The 21,737-nt window shown below is 43.3% G+C and overlaps 1 protein-coding gene across 1 annotated transcript in view; it reads left to right on the top strand.

Annotated features, from left to right (window-relative positions):
* SLC9A7 (solute carrier family 9 member A7) overlaps positions 1 to 20,380 on the top strand; it is a 144,366-nt gene extending 123,986 nt beyond the window's left edge. The window contains exons 15-17 of the mRNA XM_063083158.1: positions 8,580 to 8,662; positions 11,245 to 11,350; positions 16,325 to 20,380. Coding sequence (XP_062939228.1) covers positions 8,580 to 8,662; positions 11,245 to 11,350; positions 16,325 to 16,576 — 441 coding nt within the window. The 3' untranslated portion in view covers positions 16,577 to 20,380. The remainder of the gene's footprint in view (positions 1 to 8,579; positions 8,663 to 11,244; positions 11,351 to 16,324) is intronic.
* Positions 20,381 to 21,737: the final 1,357 nt, after the last annotated feature.

Raw genomic sequence — 21,737 nt, 5'->3', positions numbered from 1 at the left:
AAGATTATATTAGAATTGGTCATTGTGCCAATTGGAAACATGTGGTTTCAATGAGAAGTTCTTTTTGAAAATTTGCTATTTGACTCTAGCTTTGATTAAGGATTTTAGAAAACAGGGGTTTGGGACCTGTGCACCCGGAAACTAATTTAGAGTATAACAGTTCAGGAGATCTTGAAACTCACTCTGAGAAAACCCAGTGGGGATACATGGTGGATGTCTTCATTTCATTCAAAGGAAAATAATGGCTCTCGTAGGATATGGCTGCCTTATTTCAAAGCATCCTCCAGCAAACTGTGGCCAGTCAAGATTAATTTCATAAGAAAAACAGGCTGGTAGCAGCTGGATGGCCAGGATTTGGAGAGTTATCATATTGACAGTTCCAAACCAGTCAAAATATCCCCACTCTTTTGTTATTTCCCATTGCTCCTACCTTTGAACTCAAGCATCTGTATAAGGAAATAGTGAAATGGTTTGGTTGGTTTCATGTAGTGGAACTTACACATCTTGTAAGACCAACACACTAGAAACTCTGGGCTTGTAATTAGACTTAGTAACATACTTGCTGTTACTTTTCCATGGAAATGTTTGAGAAAGTAGCGGGTCCTGAGTGCTAAGGGTTCTGGCATTTAGTTCATGCAGTAACAGCTAAAATATGAGGGTGAGCCTCAGGAACCCCCCTGGATGGGTCTGTACTGGTAACCTCAGTGTTTCCGTTGGCTCCCAGAGGGCCCGATGGCCGAGAGAACTGAGCATTTGGCATTGTGAAGGGGCTGGCAGTGACTTCTGCTGTGTTCCTAATGGCACCCTGTTTGCCAGCCCTAGCCAAGAGCTGTGTCACAGCTTCCCCCGACCTACTTCCCTCCAAGCCTGACACAGTCATGCAGAGGGGCCCTCAAAATCAGTCCCACTGACCTTTTGAAAGGCTTTCAAGATTGCTGTCAGACTGGGAAAAACAGGCGAACTTCAGGCTTGGTTCCCCAGGACACCCTCTTAGAAATGACTCATTCCCTTGTGCAGAAAGGGCCTTATTTCTCCAAATCCTCCTGGCCTGACCTTGTTTCAGTGAGCCACTAACAGCAGGGCTGGGAGCACTCACTGGTCACGAGAAATAGGAACACAGAGAAATAAATGGGCTTCTCATTTTTGGGTGAAACCCTGGGTTCTTGCAGTTTCCCCTGAAATACATCCAGGTCACATGCTCCATGTTGTCAAAACTACAGTCAGAGGTGGGGAAAGCCCAGATGTTTGTTCTCCACTAGAAAAGAAAGGACACTTCTCCTTACCTCATTTTCTAAATGGTCTTCCTAAAACAACAATAAAAAACCAAAAAAGTGATATTTGATGGGAAAGCATTCTTATAATGAGCACAACTTTCCTCACTGGTTCTAGAAGTGCAAGGTTATAAACAGAGTCATGGCTACAGAGCTACAGAGTATTAGCTCATGTGGGAGAAGGAACAGAGCTGTTGGCTAGCACTTTTGGCTTTATGTGAGGGAAGCATAAGAATATTGTGGGCAGATTTCAGCTTTGTGTCCCTGGCAAGTTCGACTCACTAAAACAAAACAAGACAAATTCAGTTGCTTTGTTTCTCCGGAGGTCTTGGTGACTTTGCAACCAAAACAAAAGCCCAGCTGGAGGCAAGCTGCCCAGCCCAGGGCTGGCCTCCTACCCCATTAAAGGGAGGACTTTCATGCCAGCCCAGACACAGCTGAGATTTCTGTTGGCCAGACATGGAGACACATCATTCACTTCCTTCCCCAATTTTACAGAAGAGCACTCATTGATGAGGCTGCTTTGGAGCAGCTTAAGAGCATGAATCTGAATTTATCCCAGCCCTATATCAGCAGGACAAGGTCACAGGCGGGATATTAATGGAATATGGAGGAAAGGATTCCACTGGGCCCGCCTGTGTGTATGTGTGGAGTGAAAACTAGAAAATCAGCTGTTTATAGTTGCATTGACATATGTCTTTCTGAGCACGTTGGAGTCCTTAATTTCTGGTCCTCCTCCGGTTTTCCTCCAGGCTGAAATCTGATACCCAGTTGCCTCAGTCTTTAACGTCAAACAGTTGCAGAGGTGCTTTTCCTCAAATTGCTACTCTCTCACCCTGCTGCCCCCAAGGTTTATCTTTTTGTTCTTCTGTTTGCATCCCTTGGCCCCTTGATTTCCCTTTCTGCTATTCTTTTTTGTTTCCTAGAAGCTCAGAGTCAGTATTAATCTATGCATCCATTTGATGAATATTAATTGAACACCTGTTCTACTTCAGGCTCTGGGAATACATCTGCAACAGGATGGATGCATCTCCATCTGAAGGGCTTGGTGACAATGTGATGAAGGTGGAGAGTGGCGGAAGTGAGAGGGTGGGGGGTCTTGTCTGCTCTTCCCCTAGGGAGCATAGACCTGTCCTTGCTGCTGCCTTGGACCAGCAGTCTGGGCATCACCAGAGAGCTTATGAGAAATGCAGACTCTCAGGCCTCACCCAGTCCCACTGAAGCAGAATCTGCATTTCAACAGTATCCCCAGGGCATTTGTGTGCACTTTACAATTTGAGAGGCCCTGGGCTAGGCAATGTGGACCTCTGGGGAGAATTTTAGTAGGGAAGGACTGTCAGAGACTTGATTCCTTGCTTTTAAACCCCCCTGCTGAGAAATCTTGGGCCCATCCATCCCAATGGCATGAAAAGGGCCCATTACTATTCTACTACTTGTTAGTTTTCTGTGGCTGCTGTAACAAATTACCGCAAACCTAGTGGCTTAAAACAACACAGTTTTATTATCTTACAGTTCAGCAGGGCAGAAGTCTGGTGGGCTGGGCTGGTTTCTCTCCTTCAAGTCTGGTCAGGCTGAAATCAAGGTGTCGACAGGGCCGGGCACTGGGAGAGAAGCCACTTGCAGTCTCCTTTGGGTTGCTGGTAGAATTTAGTTCCGTGCAGTTGTAGGACTGAGGTCCTGTCTTGCTGGCTGTTGGCTGGAGGTCATGCTCAACTCCTAGAAGCCATCGGCATTTCCTGGCTCGTGGCCCCCTCCATATTCAAAGCCAGCAACAGTGGGGCGAGTCCTTGTCACACTCTGAATGTCTCCTGCCTCTTCTTGCACTGCATCTCTCTGGCTCTCTTGCCCTCCTCGTCCAGCCCCCTCCCCTAGTACCAACAAAATCCTTATAATCTTTTGGCAAAATAACCTCTGCTTCACAATATCAAGACTTTAGTCTCCTATACAACTTTTTACAGTGTCACAGCAAAGAACAAGGACTGTCCTGTGCATGACTATAAAAACCAAACCAAACTTTATTATAGCAATCATGTGAATACTACAATTTAAAAAAATCAAACACTAGTTACCCCACTGGAAAAAAAGGACTGCTAGACTCAGTTTTAGAATGGAAATACAAACATTCTAACCCCTCCAAACCCTTAAATGGAAAATTCACAAGGAACTCAGCTGAAATAAAGCTGAAGGCTTGGGAACCACTACACCCAGAAAGAGATACAGTGTCTTCTTGGCATAACAGGGATCTCACTTAAAAATCAGTCATCAAAGCTTAAGACTTTTTGAAAATACACAAAACACAGATGCCAGTGATTAGGTTGTATAATCGATTCAACAGTTTTCCTCCTTTCCACCTTTAAGGGCCCACGTGATTGTACTGGGCCTACCTGCATGAGCTGAAGTCCATCCACAAAGCCCCCTTCACCATGTAACATATCGTGCTCACAGGCTCCAGGAATTAGGATAGAAATTTTGGGGGGGCTATAATTCCACCTAACATGTGCTCCATTCCTGAAAAAAGGTATGCTATTCTCACTATTGTAATGACCTTAACTTAAAAAAACCAAAAATTCTTTTAACATTATATAGGAATGAAATGAAATACAGCTCTACGCAGACATAATTCATTAGTTCTAGAAAAATGATTTCAAAAATAGGACCATTTGCCGTTCCTCAGTTCTTTAACCAGCTTTCTTTTTCTTTATTACATTTGTCACCACACGTGTATTTGTCTGTCCCTCTCTCCCTCTAGAAAGGTGAGTGCTCCTCAAGGGGCAGGTGCTGAGTCTCGTTCTTCTTTGTGTTTTCAGCACCCAGCATGGTGCCTGGCATATAGTAGGTGCTTAGTGAATGCAGAAGAAACAGAGACTCATTGTTACATGCTCAAAAAAAATGATAATATGCAATTTTCTTGAAGGGCCTTCTCTGTTAATATCAATAAAAAGATTAAAAATCCCTCATGTAAAAAGCCACACAAGATAGCCAAATGACATTAATGATTAGGTTTTTTTCCTCAACAAATACATGCTTGAAATTGTATATTCAGTCTTTGGAGATGAACTGAATTAATAATATGAGCTCAAACAGTGTACCCGATACTGTGCTAAATATTTTACAAATATTTAATCAGCACAAAAAAGTCACATGGCTAATAATAACGAAAGTCAATATTTGTTGTTGCTTACTGTATATCAGCCACTGGCCTACGTTCTTTAAATGTAAAAATTATTTTATGCCTCTAAAAGAAAAACCTTTTTTTCTCTGTACTCACAATATTTCTAACACCAAATATGTGGGTTTTTTTCCCCACACCAACCAATGTTCCAGTTTTTGGTGAGCTTACCAACTGGGTGACTTAGAATCTAACTCAATTCTGACACTAACTGCCCGGAGGTAGTGTCAGACCCCACAGGTTAAGGGCTCAGTCCCACAAGACTTCCTGCACTGCAGGTGCTAGTCGCAAGTCCTAGATTGTGACCCTTACTTCTGACCGACTGGCTATAAATCGGGGGATGGGTGTCCCATGACCCCCTCATGTTCAGTAATTTGCTAGAATAACTCACAGAACACAAAAAAGCACTTTACTTACTACCGGTTTATTATAAAATGTTGGGAAAATAGAGTAGTTTGGTCAGGGCCCTTGCCTCGGGTCCAGTTGGGTGTGGTTTTAGCACGTCCTTTGTTAGCAAATTTGTGTGTGTGTGTGTGTGGGTGTGGGTGTGGGTGTGGGTGTGGGTGTGGTTAGTGCGCATGTGTGCCAATGTATCTTTTTAGTTTTGTTGCTATTCTTGTGTTCTTGAAAGAGAGAGGGAGAGAGGTAGAGAGGAGTTTTAGTGAAGCAGGCAGGCGGGCGTCTGCCCTGCGTGGCCACGCTTTCCAACCTACGGCTTCCAAGGAACTTTTGGTCAGTTACCTAGCTCATAGACCTGCGTGTGAGGGGTCTGGTGACCCAGCCTGGTGTGTGAGGGGTCTGGTGACCCAGCCTGGTGTGTGAGGGGTCTGGGGACCCAGCCTGGTGTGTGAAGGGTTTGTGACCCAGTCTGTGAATGGGCTTGAGGGGTCTGGGAGCTCCAGACCCAGTCCCAGCTCAACAATCGGCCCAGTCGGCAGGATTACCAGCAGGTAAAAGAGCCTGACAACTAGTGTGGTCGTGGAGCTAGACAATAGGCGTCATGAACAGGATTAAGAGCTAGACATAAAGGAACAGCCAAATGGAAGAGACGCATAAGGCAAGGTGTGGGGATGGGGCACACGGGACTTCTGCACCCTCTTCACACTGCCCTCCAAGAACCTCCATGCGTTTGCCAACTTGGAAGCTCTCCAGACCCTGTCGTTTAGGGTTTTTATGGAGGTTCTGTTATGTAGGTATGATTGATTGCATCATTGGTCATTGGTGACTAAGTCAATCCCCAGTCCCTCTTCCCTCCCTGGAGACCGGAGGTGGGGCTGAAAGTTCCAAGCCTCTAGTCACATGGTTGGTCCCTCTGGCAACCAGTCCCCAACCTCCAAGAGTCACCTCATTAGCATAAACTCAGGTGTGGTTGAAAGGGGCTTATTATGAACAAAAGAGATGCTCCTCTCACCCCCATCACTTACAGAATTCAAAGGGTTTTAGGAGTTTTGCGCCAGGAACTGGGGCGAAGACCAAATATCTATTTCTTGTTATATCACAATATCACAGCCCCATAATGTCCCTATGAGGTAGGTAATTATTAATGTCTCCATTTTACAGAGGATGACACTGAAGCACAGAAAGGTTAGGTAACTTGCCCAGAGTCACACAGCAGGGCAATGGTCCAGTCAGGACCCAGGTAGTCTGTTGAGAGAGCCTGTGATGTTCATACCTACACCTCGTTGGGTATTCTGCTGCTTTTGAAATGTCTCAGAGAAGCCAAGCTGTGCACAGCCTTGAAAGATGAATAGGTGTCGTGGGTGGGAGAAGACGAGAGGAAGAAACGGTTTTCCCGGCTCTGTAAGTAGTCTGAGCTGACGACAAGGAGGCAGTGGGGAGTGGGGGTGGGGGGACTCCTTTTGGTGGGAATGCAGCTTTTGGGGATGGGCATGGTGAGAGCGAGCCCTGCTTTTTCTGTGAGCAGCATGGGAATGGAAATCCAGGAGTCTCTAAGTGCAGTTGGAAGGAGGCCCTGCCTGCTCCTCAGTGACCCCTGCTCAGCCCTGTGCTGTCAGAGCCCTTGGGAAGGGCTCTCATGGCTCCTCTGTGACAGCAGCCCCAATCATGTGGTGAAGCAGTTTTCAGTCATCTTCCGGGTCAGCTTAAAATATTAGTTCTGTTCCACAGAACTGCCCTGATTTCCCCAAAGCCGCCTTATGTGGCTTTGTTTAAGTTCTTCTTGAACCTAATCATGCTTCTGGCACCATCTCTTGGAATGAGAAGTTAACACCCTTTTTACAAAGTTGCACTTTTGATTTGTCCTAGATTTACCCCTTGTAGCCTTTAGGGGTTGTCTTTTAGTTTCTCACATTTCGGGATTTGCTGTGGAATCTGAGGTCACCATATTATTTGTGGATTGCAAGTATGTCTTGTAGTTTGAGAAGACCTTTGTTAGTTTGCCATCAAATAGAAGCTCTTCCTTTGCCTTACTCACTTTAATCATCCCTTTCGGGGCTTATGTCAGTCTCTTGCAGCTTCCTTGAAGTGAGGTAGCAAGAAGTTAAGTATTCCAGATGATAATAAATGCTTTGTGATTTTGCAGAGGTTAAGATGACAGAGTAGGGTTTGTTGTTTTTATTGTTGATTTAAGGAAAGAGAGGAAGAAACTGTCTTTGGGGAACTTGTTTTTGTGCCTGATGGTTTATAGTATCCTTCCTAATGATGTTTATCATTTTGCTAGTTCTTTCTTTTGTAAAATTCTACAGGCACTTAGAACTGAGAGCTTGGAGCCTATCACTTTATAAAGAACCATTTAATTTTTCCATAAAGCTATTTGCCTAGCAGAAAGGTCACCTACCACTTTCCTGCTCAGTTGTGTGGCATTTTGAAATCTTCCTAGAATGTCATTGGATTGGCAATCAGTGACCCAAAGGAAGGATTGTTATCTGCAGATATAGACATATCTTTCTTCCACGTGATTTATAAAAATGTAAAATAAAATTGGTGTTGGGGTCCCTCCTCGCTTATATTTCTGTATCTGCAAAAGGGCCCATTTAACTAAGCCATTTCCATATCCATCACTGAACATTCCTTAAATACATGGGGACTCAATTTTTAAAAATTCTCCTTGCTGTTAGAAACTTAAAGAATTTAAATAGTGCTTGCTAATTTCCCTCCCTCTACTTGTCTATATGCTTATCTTCTCAAAGGTCTCTGATGAGTCCTTGGTGTTGCTGTTATAGGTAGAATGTACACTCATTGTGATTTAGAACTACTTGTAATTTTGGTTTAAGTTTTATTTGGTCGTTGTTGATTGTCCCTTATTTGCAGAGTTGCCTCTCCCTATAACGTTAAAGAAGATGGCGATGAAATGGCTGTGCTTCACAAGCAGCCTGTACTTTCAGATATTGTCATCCAGCGACATGGAACCCCAGTAGTGCCCTCAAATTGCTACAGTCCGATTTTTGTATTAATTGTGCTGCTTATAATACTTGCATAAAACAGATTTCCTAAACCTGAAATGAACGTTTGATTTTGCAGGTTATTTTGAAAATGAAATGATGGGGATGTTTGAGTTGGAAAGGTGTGAGAGGAGTAAGTAGCAAGGAACTTGCTACTTGAGGGTAGATAAAAACAGAATTGCTACTTCTGGCCCTGTTGCCCCTGCCTACTGACTCCACCTTCCTAAAGCTGGTAGGGAAACAAATTACTGTGCTGCCTGGAGCACGGTGTGGGCACCTGGGTAGGGACCACAGAGAACCCTTGGCTAGTTTGTTAGGAAACTCAAAGTGTGGTTTCCCCAAGCTAGCTTCAGGGGGCCTGGAAAGTTGGTTTTACAGAAGCTTTCTTTAATATTCTCTATAAATCAATTTTGGCCTGTTAGGATATAAGCTGTGTTAGGGTAATTAATCTGCTGAAAGGCACTTTGAGGAAAATTACAATAAAAATGCCAAAAGAAATTTTGTAGCCACATACACAACTAAGCCTTGTTACTTTGAGGATTGATTTTTCTGCCTGTTGGGTTTAACTCTGTTTCTGCTAAAATATTGCCTCCCAATATATCTTTGAAACTTTGGTGATATAGAATGTTTGACTATGAGCTCTAGATCTATAAAAATTATAGTTAAAAAAGGAGCCTTTTCTCCCTTGTTTCAGATCCCTTTTTCCAACTAAGCATGTGTCCTCTTGTTTGTTCCTAGGATGGCCCAGATTCTGCCACAGGAAACCGGACAAAGCAGGAGAGTGCGTGGATATTCCGGCTGTGGTACAGCTTTGACCACAAGTATCCTTTTAAGTGGCATCCCTTGTGCTCGTGAAACATTGATGATGAAATCCTCTTGTTGAGTTGTAGGCAAATGACTTCTGATGAGTAAGGAAAGATGTGTGCTGGGGACAGGTGTAGTTAGTCCTCTCTTGGGACACAGGCATTGATCATTCAGCCACAGGTAGTCCTGTTGAGCATCTCTCTGGCCAAGAGGAATGTTTGCGTATCATTAGAGTAGCCAATTCACAGACTGGTAGACTCATGTGGCTCTTGAGAGCTTTGTGTCCAGGGAAACTATGCCTTTGTAGGTGAATTAGTTAAAATTACACAATGAACCATGCTGTGGTCAGGAGGGGAAATGGAATTTGGTCAGTTAATCCATGTGGGGAGGATCATTCCTGTTAGCTGAACTCAGCCAAGTCTTATCTTGTGTGATCTGATACTGGCATAACTGGGCCACATGCAGGGCAGACCCTTTTCTAATAGATTTACTTGGTCCCTGGTGAAAATTAAAAACCAAAGAATTAAACCTTTTGGTTTAACTTAAATTAACATACTGATCAAATGGGCAGGTGGCTTATTATATATGGCCTTTGGAGACTTTGAAAATGTCAAAAAATGTTTTTATTGAAGTATAACAGATATACAGAAAAGTACACAAATCACAAGTGCTCAGTAAATTATCACAAAATAAACACTCATTTAAAACCAAACCAGTCAAGAAACACAAAACTTAACAGCTCCCCTCATGCCATAACCTAATTACTACCCCTTCCTACTTCCTAAATGTAACCACTTTCCTGACTTCTAGTAACAATAAATAGTTTTACCTGTTTTCCAACTTTATATAAATAGGACTATACAGTGTATGTATTTTAGTGTCTGGTTTATTTAGCTTGACATCATTTGTATGATTCATCTGTGGTGTTGTATATAGCTCTAGTTCATTTGTTCTCATTGCTGCATAGTATTTCATTGCCTGTATATATCACAATTTATCATTCTGTTGATAAACGTGGGTTGTTTCCAATTTGGAGCTACTGTGAAAGATAGTGCTATGAACATTCTTGTACATGACATTTGGTACACATATACATATATTTTTGTTGGGAATATACCCAGGAGTGAAATTGCTGGGTCATCAGACATATGTAGGTTCAACTTTAAAAGGTAGTACCACACGTTTTTCAAAATGGTGGTGCTAGTTTGCACACTCACCTCTAGTGTTTAAGAGTCCCAGTTGCTCCATATCCTCACCAACAGTTGTTGTTGTCATTCTTTTTATTTTAGCCGTTCTAGCAGGTTTGTGTGGTATTTCATTGTGGCTTTAATTTGCATTTCTCTGATGACTAATAGGGTTGAGCACCTTATATATTTACTGGCCACTTGGTATGTTCCCTTATGAAGTGCCTGTTCAAGTCTCTTGCCCATTTTTCTATTGGGTTGTCTGCCTTTTTCTTACTGGTTTGTAAGAGTTCTTTGTCTTTTGTTGATTATCTGTGATAAAAATATCTTCTCCCACTGTGTAACTTGCCTTTTCACTAAGTAGAATCTTTTGATAAACAAAAAAGGTCTTAACACAGTTGATTGATCTTTTCTGTTCTGGTTAGTATCTTTTGTGTTCCATTTCAGAAATCTTTGCCTACCCCAAAGTCATGAAGCCAGTTTCCCATGTTCCCTTCTAGAAGCTTTATTGTTTATCTCCTGTGCATCTGTTTTTTTACTGAGCAACAGACATGGACAAAGGAAAAAAATCTGGAGATAACATGAAATGCTGCAGATGAGATAATCATCCTTCAGAGATGATATAAGCTTACATCTGGGTCAGTAGTGTATTAGCAATTCCAGATCACTTAATCCAATAAGGAATAAAGGTGATTTGAAGCTAGGCCTTAGTTCCTGTGAGGGTTAGTCTGTTTTTCCTTTTCCCTTTTTCTAGGGTCCTCACGTGAACCTTGGAGTGTTTACATCTTCTTTCTCGTTATGCAGCAGGTAGAGTGAAGAATAGCCCTGGATGAGAAGTCAGGAGACTTCTGGGTCTGAGTAACCTTACTGAAATCATTTCACCTTGCTAAGTCTCAGTTTCCTCCTTTGTAGTAGCCCCAGGTTACCTCTAAGATCCTGTCCAACTCAAACGTTTCCACTGTGTGCCCTCTGAGTAGAGTGGGTTAATGAGAGCACTTACAGAGAACAAGGGCAGAGGGGCCCCAGGGGCTGCAATGCCCCACTCCAGGTACCCTGTCTCCTGTTTCCAAGACATGAGCTGCTTGTGTGTCAAAAGCCAAATGCTGATTGAAACCAAAACTCTCATCATTCAACAGAACAAAGAAAGAGGGTGTTTTAATTAACCAAATACTCTTTTTAGCTGAAAACTGGTAATCACCAACCTGAGAGTTAACAGTTACCATTTAAGGCCGACAGGGCATATCTTGATCTTTGATTCAAACTGTTGCAAGTTACAAGTGTTTCCTGTATTGTACTGGTAAAAATGGAGAAAAGAGACTGTGGGTAGAATGTTGGACGATTTCAGGATTTTGACGCACATTTTGTTGGGTATGTGTTTTCTTTGCAGCCATTTTTCCTTAATTCCTGTTTTAAAGTTATTTGAAGCCCATTCTCACACACAGCGGCCCCCCACTGACCACCACTCTCCCTGCCTGGTGTGGCTTGCTAGCTCGATGTCTGACTAGTCCCCAGGTGTATGACGTAAGTACGGCATGTCAAGGTTGTGTTCCTACTCACCATGCCCAGGTAGTCTCTTACCTAGGAAGAAGAAACCCATCGCACTCATGCCTCCAAATCCACAGATTTTGCTTCTCTAATAAGATGATTAGAAATGTCCAGTTTACATATTTTTATGTATCTTGCACAGTAACAGAGAAACCTTTTACCAGGGTTATGGGGCTCCCCAACATTGGCAGTTGTAGTTTAAGTAGAAAAAACACTGGATTTGGAATCAGAACAACTAGATTGGAATTCAGGCCCTGACAGGCCATTGAAATGCTCTGCACCTCAGTTTTCTAATCTGTAAAATGGGCTGGCTGTGAGCATTAAATGATGAGGGACATAAGGATACATTGTGAACTACAAAGCATTTCACCAATGTAAGGATTCCTTTTGTAAGTAGTTTATTTCTGTTGATGTGGTTAGATCCTTTCTTTCCATTTTCAGATTCTAGAAATAGCACAGTATGAAAAGAATAGCCATACTGGTGGCCATCTTAGATTTACGGCTCACTCTTGAACTGCTGATGGGGGTTGCAGGGCAGAGAGGTGGGGAGAGCAAGGAGCTACCCTCGGGAAGGAGGAGGAGAGGTCAAAGGCCTTCCTTCTTCCTCATCTCTCTTCCGCCATCCTAATCATTTTGTCACTAACACAATTACACCCTGGGAGAAAAGAACTTCTTAAATTTGTGTACAGCTTTGTGGTCACAAAGGCTAATTTCATTCTCTTGGCCACATTGCGAATAAGCAGGTACTGCAGTGTTCCAGTGGAGGAAAGTTGGGCCCTGCGATGTGGGGAATTGTCCACGGCCCCACAGTTAGTAATTGGCAGAGCTGAGGCCCTAATGCAGGTCTTCAAATACTTAGCAAAGAGCCTGCAGTTTATTTGATCAGCGATGAGAAAGCAGAATGCAAAGCCCAGTTCTGAGAGAGAAGGGCTCTACGCAGGGAAGTTCTAACGGGGGGGAGGCAGTGGGAAGGTGGTGTGTGGCGTGTATTCAGGTGGTGCAGCAGGGAAAGGAATGTGGACCCTGTAGCTAGGCAGGGGGTCGGGGGGGTGGGGTGGAGGAGCGCTGGGGCAGAGGGGAAGGGCAATCCCATCAGAGCACCCAGGATCAAAAGATGCAGCTCCTTAAATGGCATGCTCTTCCTGCGAGAACAGAGATCACAACTGCCAAGTCACTATGTGTCCTAGACCCCACTGCTGCTGTGCAGTGGGAGAGCCCCATAGACAGTAAGCTTTCTGTGTCTGTCATCCCACGGCCCCCTCAGGAGGAGGGTAACTGTTGAAGCGGTGGGCAGCTACAGAACGTCACTCCTGAAAGCCCAGGTGGGCTGCTGGATTTGCCTCCTTGCGAGAGCAGGTTCTGCCTGATTTTTATGCAGCTCTGCCACAGCCTTTTCTTTGAATTTTCACCAAACATGACAGAGAATGGCATTCATGTCTCCTCTTAAAGGTAGTTGAGCCTTCTAGCATCCCCAGCTCCTCCCCATATAAAAATGAAATTCCTGTGCCACCTGTGATAAACTGGTTTTAAATTACAAAAAAAAAAAAAAAAAAAAGGTAGAATGATGAGAACACTGTTTCCCTGGAACTGCTCCTGATTTGTAAAGTGATTTTTAACACTTATGGTAAATTTTCAACGTAATATTTATTAGACTAAACAATAATGCTAGTTACTCTTTCTGTCAGAAGGATACAAACCAATAGATTAAAAAGTTAGTTTTAAACTTTCTCATCCTGCTACTAGCTTACTTAAGGAAGGCCGTCTGGTTCTAAATGCTGACTGTGTGGTCAGCTTGGACCACTGCCTGCAGCGGCAGTCTGAGCCATTCGGATGCATTTCATTGTTGGAGACACTACCACTAATGAAGCTCCAACCAAGCGCACCTTCTGATCTTAAATTTCACTGGGTTTACATGTTTCTTTCCTTTCTAGCTTTAGTCTTTTCTGGACAATTTCTAAAGCCTTCCAACTTAATTAGGTTTTAATAAGGGTCGCTTTTCATGTCTATGCAATAGTAAAACAACTAACTCACTATTAAAACTTTATAAAAAACCTTATCTAATCTGAAGCTTACTAACTATTCTCTTGCTCATAGATTAGGAATATCTGGAATAGTTTGAACTCAGCATAAAACCAGCAAACCTGTAGTCACTTGAATTTAAAGTGCTTCCCTCAGCAGTTCAAGAGACTACTCAAGGTTTGCTTTAGGGGTCATGTCTGGGCTGTGGACTCCCCACAGCCAGCCTAAGGTGGGGTGCTTTGGGCTTCCAGCAAGAATCACCCTCAACACTGCTGCAGCTGCTTTGGGCTAGGGTCCTGCCCAGGGTCTCCACCACTCCAGACACAGTGAGGCCTGCTGCTGAGACTGTGGGAGCAAAGAATCTTTTCCAAATTATCAATTGAGGAACCCGAAGTTGAGAGAGGTGGAAGGGCTCACTGTGGAGTTCAGTGCCAGTGAGGGTCTCAGACTGGGCAGTTCTCATGACTGTTTGACACCTGTTGTGTGGTTCTCACCCATCACCTATAGGGCGCTTTGTACTTTGCCAAGGTTTTTTGGTGATATGTAAGATGTTCATCATTCATTATTTCCACTAACTCTAACCCACTTAGGTTTGATATCTGCCTGGAAAACAGCATTCTTCCACTGGTTATTTAAAACACACATATTCCCACCACGCTCTCATTTGCAGGTACTCTCAGGGTCATTCACTGTATTTTCATAGCATCCTTCACTGGACAGCTAGTTATATAATTATACAGACCTTCAGCTTCACAAAACTTGGGTTGATCTAGAATTTGATGGTGTGAGTTGGTTTCATCACCTGCACATGACATTATTGAGCTTTAATTTGGGAATCACTCTCCACTGAGTTTTACTATGTCCTTGTTTCTGAATGACCTGTCCTTGGGCACTGTGTCTGGCTTGTGAGTTTCATAAATGGATTGGGTCACCCTCTAGTCTTGTTCTCTCCTGGTCAGTGAATTTTGGCCCTGCTTCCCTCTGTGAGGAGTCAGAGCAGGCCATGCTGGATCATTAGGAGCTAAGAGCCCTGGCAGAGAGATTTTAAGAGAGATGAACAAAAATATTATTTAGCACACATATGAATGGGAGGCCCGAAATATGCTAAGACAGGGGAGGAGGACTCCCTGGGAGTTGGAAATGCAGAAGGGGCTAATGATGTCATTTGTTGTTAAGAAAAGTACTGCAGAACAGGCTGAGTTTCAGGACTTCCTAAACAGTAATGAAGAGGAAGAAATTTGGGAGTCCAGAGCAAGCCTGAGGACTGCGCTCTAAGTGTCTGCCTGAGTACAAGACTTTTGTTTCATTGGGCCTTTGCACCCAGCCTCATCCCAGCAGGGATTTGAGGCAGCAAGCAAGGGGAGTGGCGTGCATGCCTGTGGGAAATGTGGGGCGTTGGTTAAGTGGAGTCACATTGTGGGCTGTGTGTGGAGAAGTCGATATCACTGAGAAACAATGCTCAGAACAAGGATGAGCTTGTTGCCAGTAAGTGCACAGAGATGGGCTGGGAGAAGAGAAGTGAGGGAAGCCTCCCTCGCTCTGGCTTTTACCAGGCTTTCACTCAACACCTGCCAGGAGGTGAACACCACTGGGGAAGAGCACCAAGAGCAGGAGGAGGTCACTGCCCTTTGGTGGTTTACCACCTAGATGGGGAGTCCAGGCACCGACTCAGGGAATCTGCCCGTGGCCTTGAGCAGCATGACTGAGCGGGAGCCACAAGGGGGTCCTGGACAGAGGAAGCCTGTCACGTAGAGGACGCAGGACTTCAGAGGAATTTCGAAGGGTTGACGGGAGACAGGAAAGGAAAGAGTGGTTTACCCAGAGCATATTGACACTGTGTGTTTGCCATTCAAGAAAGACGTTCACAGTGTTTGACAGACCTCAGGGCAGCAAGGGAGCAGGGTAGTGGCTCTCCTCTTGTTTGGCTTGTTAAAGCCATTGGAGGGTGAAAGGTCTGTCTGCCCTCACACTGTCTCCTGACACGCTGTCTCACCACCATCTGGTAGTTTCCAGTGGCTGCGACTTTGCTAACGCTTGCCTTGGTTCGCTTTGTCTGTTTTACTACAACTACTGCCTAGCATAAGATACCATTCCAGTCCTTTTTCTGACGGGGTGATATTTCCCATCCTTTATGTGGGTAAAACCGGTCTGGAGGCAACATAAATCCAGTCTCTGCTTCTGGTCAGCTGGACAGCTTCAGGCACATTTTATAGGTTCTCTTACCTCAGGTTTTCTACTCTGATAAGAGTGTTCTTGCCCTTTGCGGGGGAGGGGTAAGAATCAAGTGAGAGCTGATGTGAAGTTCCTGGCAGGCGTATAAAGATGCTTAATAAAATGTACTCTCCCCTATCATTTGTTTCACCCACCTGAGGATGTGGCGGGGAGAGCTTCCTGTCAGGGCTTTTCTGTAGGGACATCAGAGGGGAAGCAGGGTAGAAATCCTAATTATGGTTTGTCCTTTTCCCTCAATTGCTGACTGGGATCAAGAGTAGCTCAAATGTAAACAAGATGGGTTTAGGATGGTTTGGTTAAGGCAGGAGGCCCACCCAGAAGACCCACCAGAGAAGCAAGTACCCGAAACCTATTTGCAGTGTTTGCCCAGGGACCTCATGCCCTCCTTTCTTTGAGGGTTGGGAAGCTGAAAATCCAGGTTGGTCTCCCTTTCTTCCCTTCATCACTATCCCTGAGCTGTCAGACATTTGAAATCAGACTGCTTTCTGGTGTTGTAAGTCCTGGTTCTGGCAACAGAGCCTTGCATGGAATAACACTCTTGTGAACACTGAATAGTTTACATTAATTACCGTGCTAGAGGCTCAAGGCAGACAAGGTTCATAATCTTCAGTTTTCAGATGAGGAGTTGAAGTTGGCTTCAGCCCTAGAAGATAGCAGTCTCTCCATTTTGTTCTGGTGGTTGCTGGTTGCATTTTTCAGAACCAAGAGCCCCTAAGAGAGGAAGACTCTGATTTCATCCTGACCGAGGGCGACCTCACCTTGACCTATGGGGACAGCACAGTGACTGCAAATGGCTCTTCAGGCTCCCACACGGCCTCCACGAGTCTCGAGGGCAGCCGGAGAACAAAGAGCAGCTCTGAGGAAGTGCTGGAGCGAGACCTGGGAATGGGAGACCAGAAGGTTTCGAGCTGGGGCACCCCCCTAGTGTTGCCTCTGGACGATAATGCATGACTTTCCCGCCAAACCCTGAAGTGATGGGGTCGGCCCCGGTGGGGTGACGATGGTTGCAAGCCCCAGTGGTGTTTGAAGTGGGGCATGGACTGCATTGAACTTACGCTTCTAATTCATTGAGTTCTGAAGCTATCTTAAAACTTAAAATTTACCCCAAGATGCAGATGGTGAGCCTAAAGTGTCTCTAAATTAAGGCAAATGCAGACCTATTCCCACTTTTTCACGTAGTAGTGCGTTGTTTCAGAGTTAAATGAAAACTAGCATGCTTTACTGGTCTCTTCATTCATTCGCCTGCAGCATACAAACCGGGTGGGGCAGGGATTGGGGATCCCTCCCACGAGCAGCTTCATCTCAGTGCACAGCAGTGCGAGTCTCGCTGGCTGCAGGCATATTAAGTTAGGGGAGAACAGGCTAGGAGAAAGTTCTCAAAAGAAGGCAATTGAGATTGGACCTCCAAAGACTATGGGAAGCTGCTGTTAAATGGGACAGAAAACATGAAAAAGCAATTTGAGTGGAGGCTTCAGCAACGAAGGCTGTGTTTGCAACCTCATGTCAGGCTTCCTGACTTTTTGTGCTACCTGTGTTTCTTCTAGACTGAAGATTAGAAAATATATCCATGAACATTTCAACGTGGAGGAAAGAATTGTAGTTCCTTCTCTGGAAATCTCCATAAAGAAGTAGTTACTGAAATGTTTAAAACCAAAGGAAAATAGTGTTATACTATTGTTTTTTAATTAGTCTGAGGACAGGAGGTATTTAGAGGCAGATGATGATATCACTACAAAAATTATTCAACTTTTGAGGGCTACTATATGAGCTGATTGCCTGGGAAATGATTAAGTAGCACTGGGGTATCTACTGCAGGCTTAGAAATAACACCAAAATTTACAGGCTGCTTTTATGTGGGGAAGAGAATGCAGCCAGACCTAAGAGGCGATAGGCTAGTATTCAGAGGCAAAGAAATCTCAGTGCAAAGAAGTTAACTGCAAAGAAAATACAAAATAGTAGTCTCAAGACTGGGTAGAACTCCAAACTTTAAGCTGATGAATGCATGAAATTTCAGTGGCCATGTAAGGAATCTGAGACTAGTCAGTGGAATGTTAAGGATTATTCAGACCAGTAGAAGGTTTGTCTTCTATAAGATTAAGCATCCAGGGTCTTTACACCTACTGAGTGCCATGCGGAGAAGGGTTATTTCTTGGTATCTAGGAAGGCTTGTTGCTCCAGCTTAATATGTAGGTGTGGCTTGAAATTTAGGTTTTTAGTTTTGGTTTTTTCTGGGTGAGCTCTTCTACCCACCCACTTATGGGGGGAAAGGGGGTTTCATCTCAACTGAGCTGAAGAAGCTCTACTCAGACTTGAAGTTTTCTGGGAACCTGGAATTAAATTAATTTAATTCTTTGCTGTCAAACTTTCCCCTTCATTTGTCCCCATGCTTGAATCCTCATTGGATTTCTCAGAATAAGGGTGGGCCCATTTACTGCCAGAGCAGAGCAGAAGGTTGAGGTCACTTTGCTGTCACATGGTGGTGGTGGTGTAGGTAGCAGGTAATTAAGGAGATGCCAACTTTTGTATAGCACCCGTAGAGAGAAGATAAAAACTCCTACTGTTTCTTTTAATACTCTTTTTGGGAACTACCAGGAAACCTAAGCTTTCTCTCTTAGAGAAGGAAATTTGGAGTTTAAGGCCACATTTCTTCCTAGGAAACAAGCACAGGAAGGGCATATAGACTCTGCCCATCCAGGGTACTAACTGGTGTGACCAAACAAATAAGTGTTGATTCCTTGAAGCCAAAAACCATATGGTGACATCACGTGTTTCATCAAGCAAACAGCAAGGAGCTCTTTAGGCTGTGTTCTCTAGACCTGAAAATATCCTCTGAGGTTTGGTTGACAGATGAAATCTCTAGAAAGCATTCAGAATGTTATCTCGGCTGTCTACCACCATTTCAGTCTATGGCAAAGAATTCCTTCCAAAATAGAGGTCTGTTTCACATTACCGCCCCCCTCCCCCCATCATCTCTCTCCCTTTCTTTGCCTTTGGTGGAAGCGAATGTCATCACGTCAGATATTCAATGTGAGCAAGTGATTTCCAAATGCAGAAGCACCACCACCACCCTTGGGGAAGAGCTGCGGCAGGGCAGTTGAGCAACTCATCAGAGGTGAAAGTCATCCTCTTGGAAACCTCCCTTGTCTCCATCATGAGTTCTAAGAGGTGTAGTAAAATGTAATCTGGAATGAGGGCTGCTGGAAAGCCAGCTTGCTTGTCTAATAAGTATATGACTTCCTACTCCACTTCAGCAGTGGGGAATTTGAGAAGCTCCATGCCTGCCTTTTGATGTTGATTCTATAGATTAGTTAGTGCAGGAATGAGCCTGTCAGATACATTAGACTGCTGTCACTGAGTTCTGATCTCTTCTGTTGTTTTTAAAGTAAGAATCTGGCTTGCCAGTGACGGTTACTGCATTCTGATACAGTAAGTCGAAGGAATCTAGTAGCCAAGAGTTGTAGTTTGGGAAGAACCCGTCTAAATGCTGCTTTCACCACTCTGATACCTGAAAAGAACTTTCTGCTTTCTCAGACCTAATAAGAACAACACATAGAGAAATACTGTAGAAACCAATGCTAGTGTCTAACTAAGAAAGCAAGTAGACTCTCTGACAATCCTTTCAAAAGAAGACCTAGAAATCATTTTTTCCAGTTTCGATTTTCATAAAGTTTTTTTATATTAACAAACACATCTTGTCACCGATTGCTAGCAAAAGTTGTAAAAAACAAAACCAAAGTTTTTGATGTTAGTTTTATTTTCACAAGCAGGGTATTCTATAACCAGGGCCCATACAGAACACACAGGCAGCCAGTTCTCTGTTACCCAAGCCTCGGAGAAGATGAGAAGGAAGGTCTGTCTGCTGTGTTGTCTTTTGAAAAGGTCTGAAGCAGATGTGAGAGCACATGGCAGAGGTCACCTTCTTGTTCTGATGGCCACCTTTTTAGAAGGCTTAACAGAAATGCCAAATGTCATGGTTGATTCTTGAGTCTTGACCAGTGGAAAACTGTCTGGGCCTATAATATATTGGAGGAACTCAGATAGAAAAGGACTTGTAAACAGTATGAAGAACTCGACATCTGCGGTCTAAAACACTTAAGTTATGATCCAGGTGTTACTGGGTTACATGGACATTTGGGGGCTGACTTTTGTTGTTATTGTTTCAGTTGTGGGCTTTGGAGAAGTAGAGGAATGATTTTCAGTTATGTGGGTGGATTTGGAATTTACCACTGAAATCACTCAGAGTGTGACTTCATAGTAGGGTAAGCTCCTCTTAGGTAGTCTTTTTATTTTTTACATATAATACATCTGGTTCTTTCTTGGAAAGTTTTACTATGTCCATTAAAGTGATTAAATGGGAAGGCCACCAAGATTCATTTAGTAACGGAAAAGGAATTTTTTAAATAGCATAGGATGAATTTAACATGGAATGATGTGACCTTCTGGGGATCTTTTTATAGAGAGCTTACATACTAATTGGGGAGAATTTTGTCTTCTATTTACAGGCAACAGCAGCAAACTGATGGTTTTATAAAATTAACATTATAGTATGTTATATAAATAAACATGTTACATAAAATGACATTAAGTATAACTGTGAAAAATTAAAGGCTTGGAGTTATCTGCAACCTTTATGTGCAATAAGGAAAATTGCAGTAGGTCCCCAAAGTGCTATTTCTCCCTAGCATTTTACTTAATGTTTACCTTTGTGCATATGTTTAGATTGCTGTTGTAAAGCTAGGCACATTTTCCTGCCCTTTACTGATATTTAACACATTTTTCTCAAAGCTTTTTTTTTTTTTTTTACACAAAAATCAAAATAAAAAGATTAGTTGGCTGAACTGATCTTGTTTTGTTATTATAAAAGTATCGTCTGTTAGTAGAAGGGTGCAGTATGATCCTATTCCTGGTCTATTTCTTTCCTTCACTGAGAGGTTCTTTTCTGGGTGGAAGCTGTTCCTCTCCAGCTTCATTTAGACTAGGGGTTGGCAAACAATAGCTGGTCCCTGAACCAAATCTAGCCCTCTGCCTGTTTTTGTAAATAAAGTTTTATTGACATATACTACTCTCATCATTCGCATATTGTCTGTGGCTGCTTTCCTGCTACAGGGGCAGAGCTGAAGAATAGTGACAGAGATCGTATGGCCCATAAAGCCTAAACTACTTACTATCTTGCCCTTTACAGAAAAAGTTTTTGCCGACCCGATTTAGATACTTAAATTAAGTTTTAAAATAGAGTGTAAAAATCATGGCAACAGAGTTTTGAGATTTTTTAAATGTACCTTAGGGTTAAAAGAAATACTTTACATCTGGCCTCTACCTGTGACGACTCCTGGCCTGTAATGGTCTACAACAGGCTTTGAGTGTAGAACCCTGAATAAGGCAGCACTGAGTGTTGGCAACATCAAGTTGTAAGATTGAGGCGAGTGGATTTGACATTGCAGGTTAAAGGTTAGGTTTTTACTGGATAATTGCTAAAATTCTTGAACCCAATACACAGTTTCCTTCATATGCTGTGGATTGATTGAATTGTGTCCCCCGAAGTCCATATATTAGAAGCTTAATCCCAACTGTAACTGTTGAAGTTTTCTTTATAAATTACCCAGTTCGAAGTATTTTGTTACAAGCAACAGAAATGGACTAATACATAGTCCTTTGTATGTAGACTAGCTTTTATCTGAACCATGCATTTGAACTGCATTATAAAATCTGCTTCCTAACAAAACAAATCCTGTCATTAATGTGACTCCAGAGTCATTTAATAGTATAATTACAAAAACACCAGATAGGACAATTTAAAAGCAAAAATTTGTTGCAGTTCATTAGGGTTCTCCCACTCCAGGGAGAAAAATTACTTTTCAAAAATTGGTTCTGGCTCTCTCTCTCTTGCTCTCTCTGCTTCACCCTTTTCACAATGTGATACTCTGCTGTCACTGTCGCCACCACCATGGCTCTCACCAGATGTGTTCCCTGGGCTTTGGACTTCCCAGCCCAGAAACTAACGGTGATACACTGAATAACCTCGGATGCCATGTGTTGAAGATGCCAGAGCCTCTATCAGACTGGTTGCTCCTTGCAGGATAGTTGGGATACACTAGCAGAACGTCAGCCTATA

This window comes from Cynocephalus volans, chromosome X (genome assembly GCF_027409185.1).
Source record: "Cynocephalus volans isolate mCynVol1 chromosome X, mCynVol1.pri, whole genome shotgun sequence".
Lineage (NCBI taxonomy): Eukaryota > Metazoa > Chordata > Mammalia > Dermoptera > Cynocephalidae > Cynocephalus > Cynocephalus volans.
Note: the sequence above shows the minus strand (reverse complement) of the source record. Positions and strands in the feature narration are given on the sequence as shown.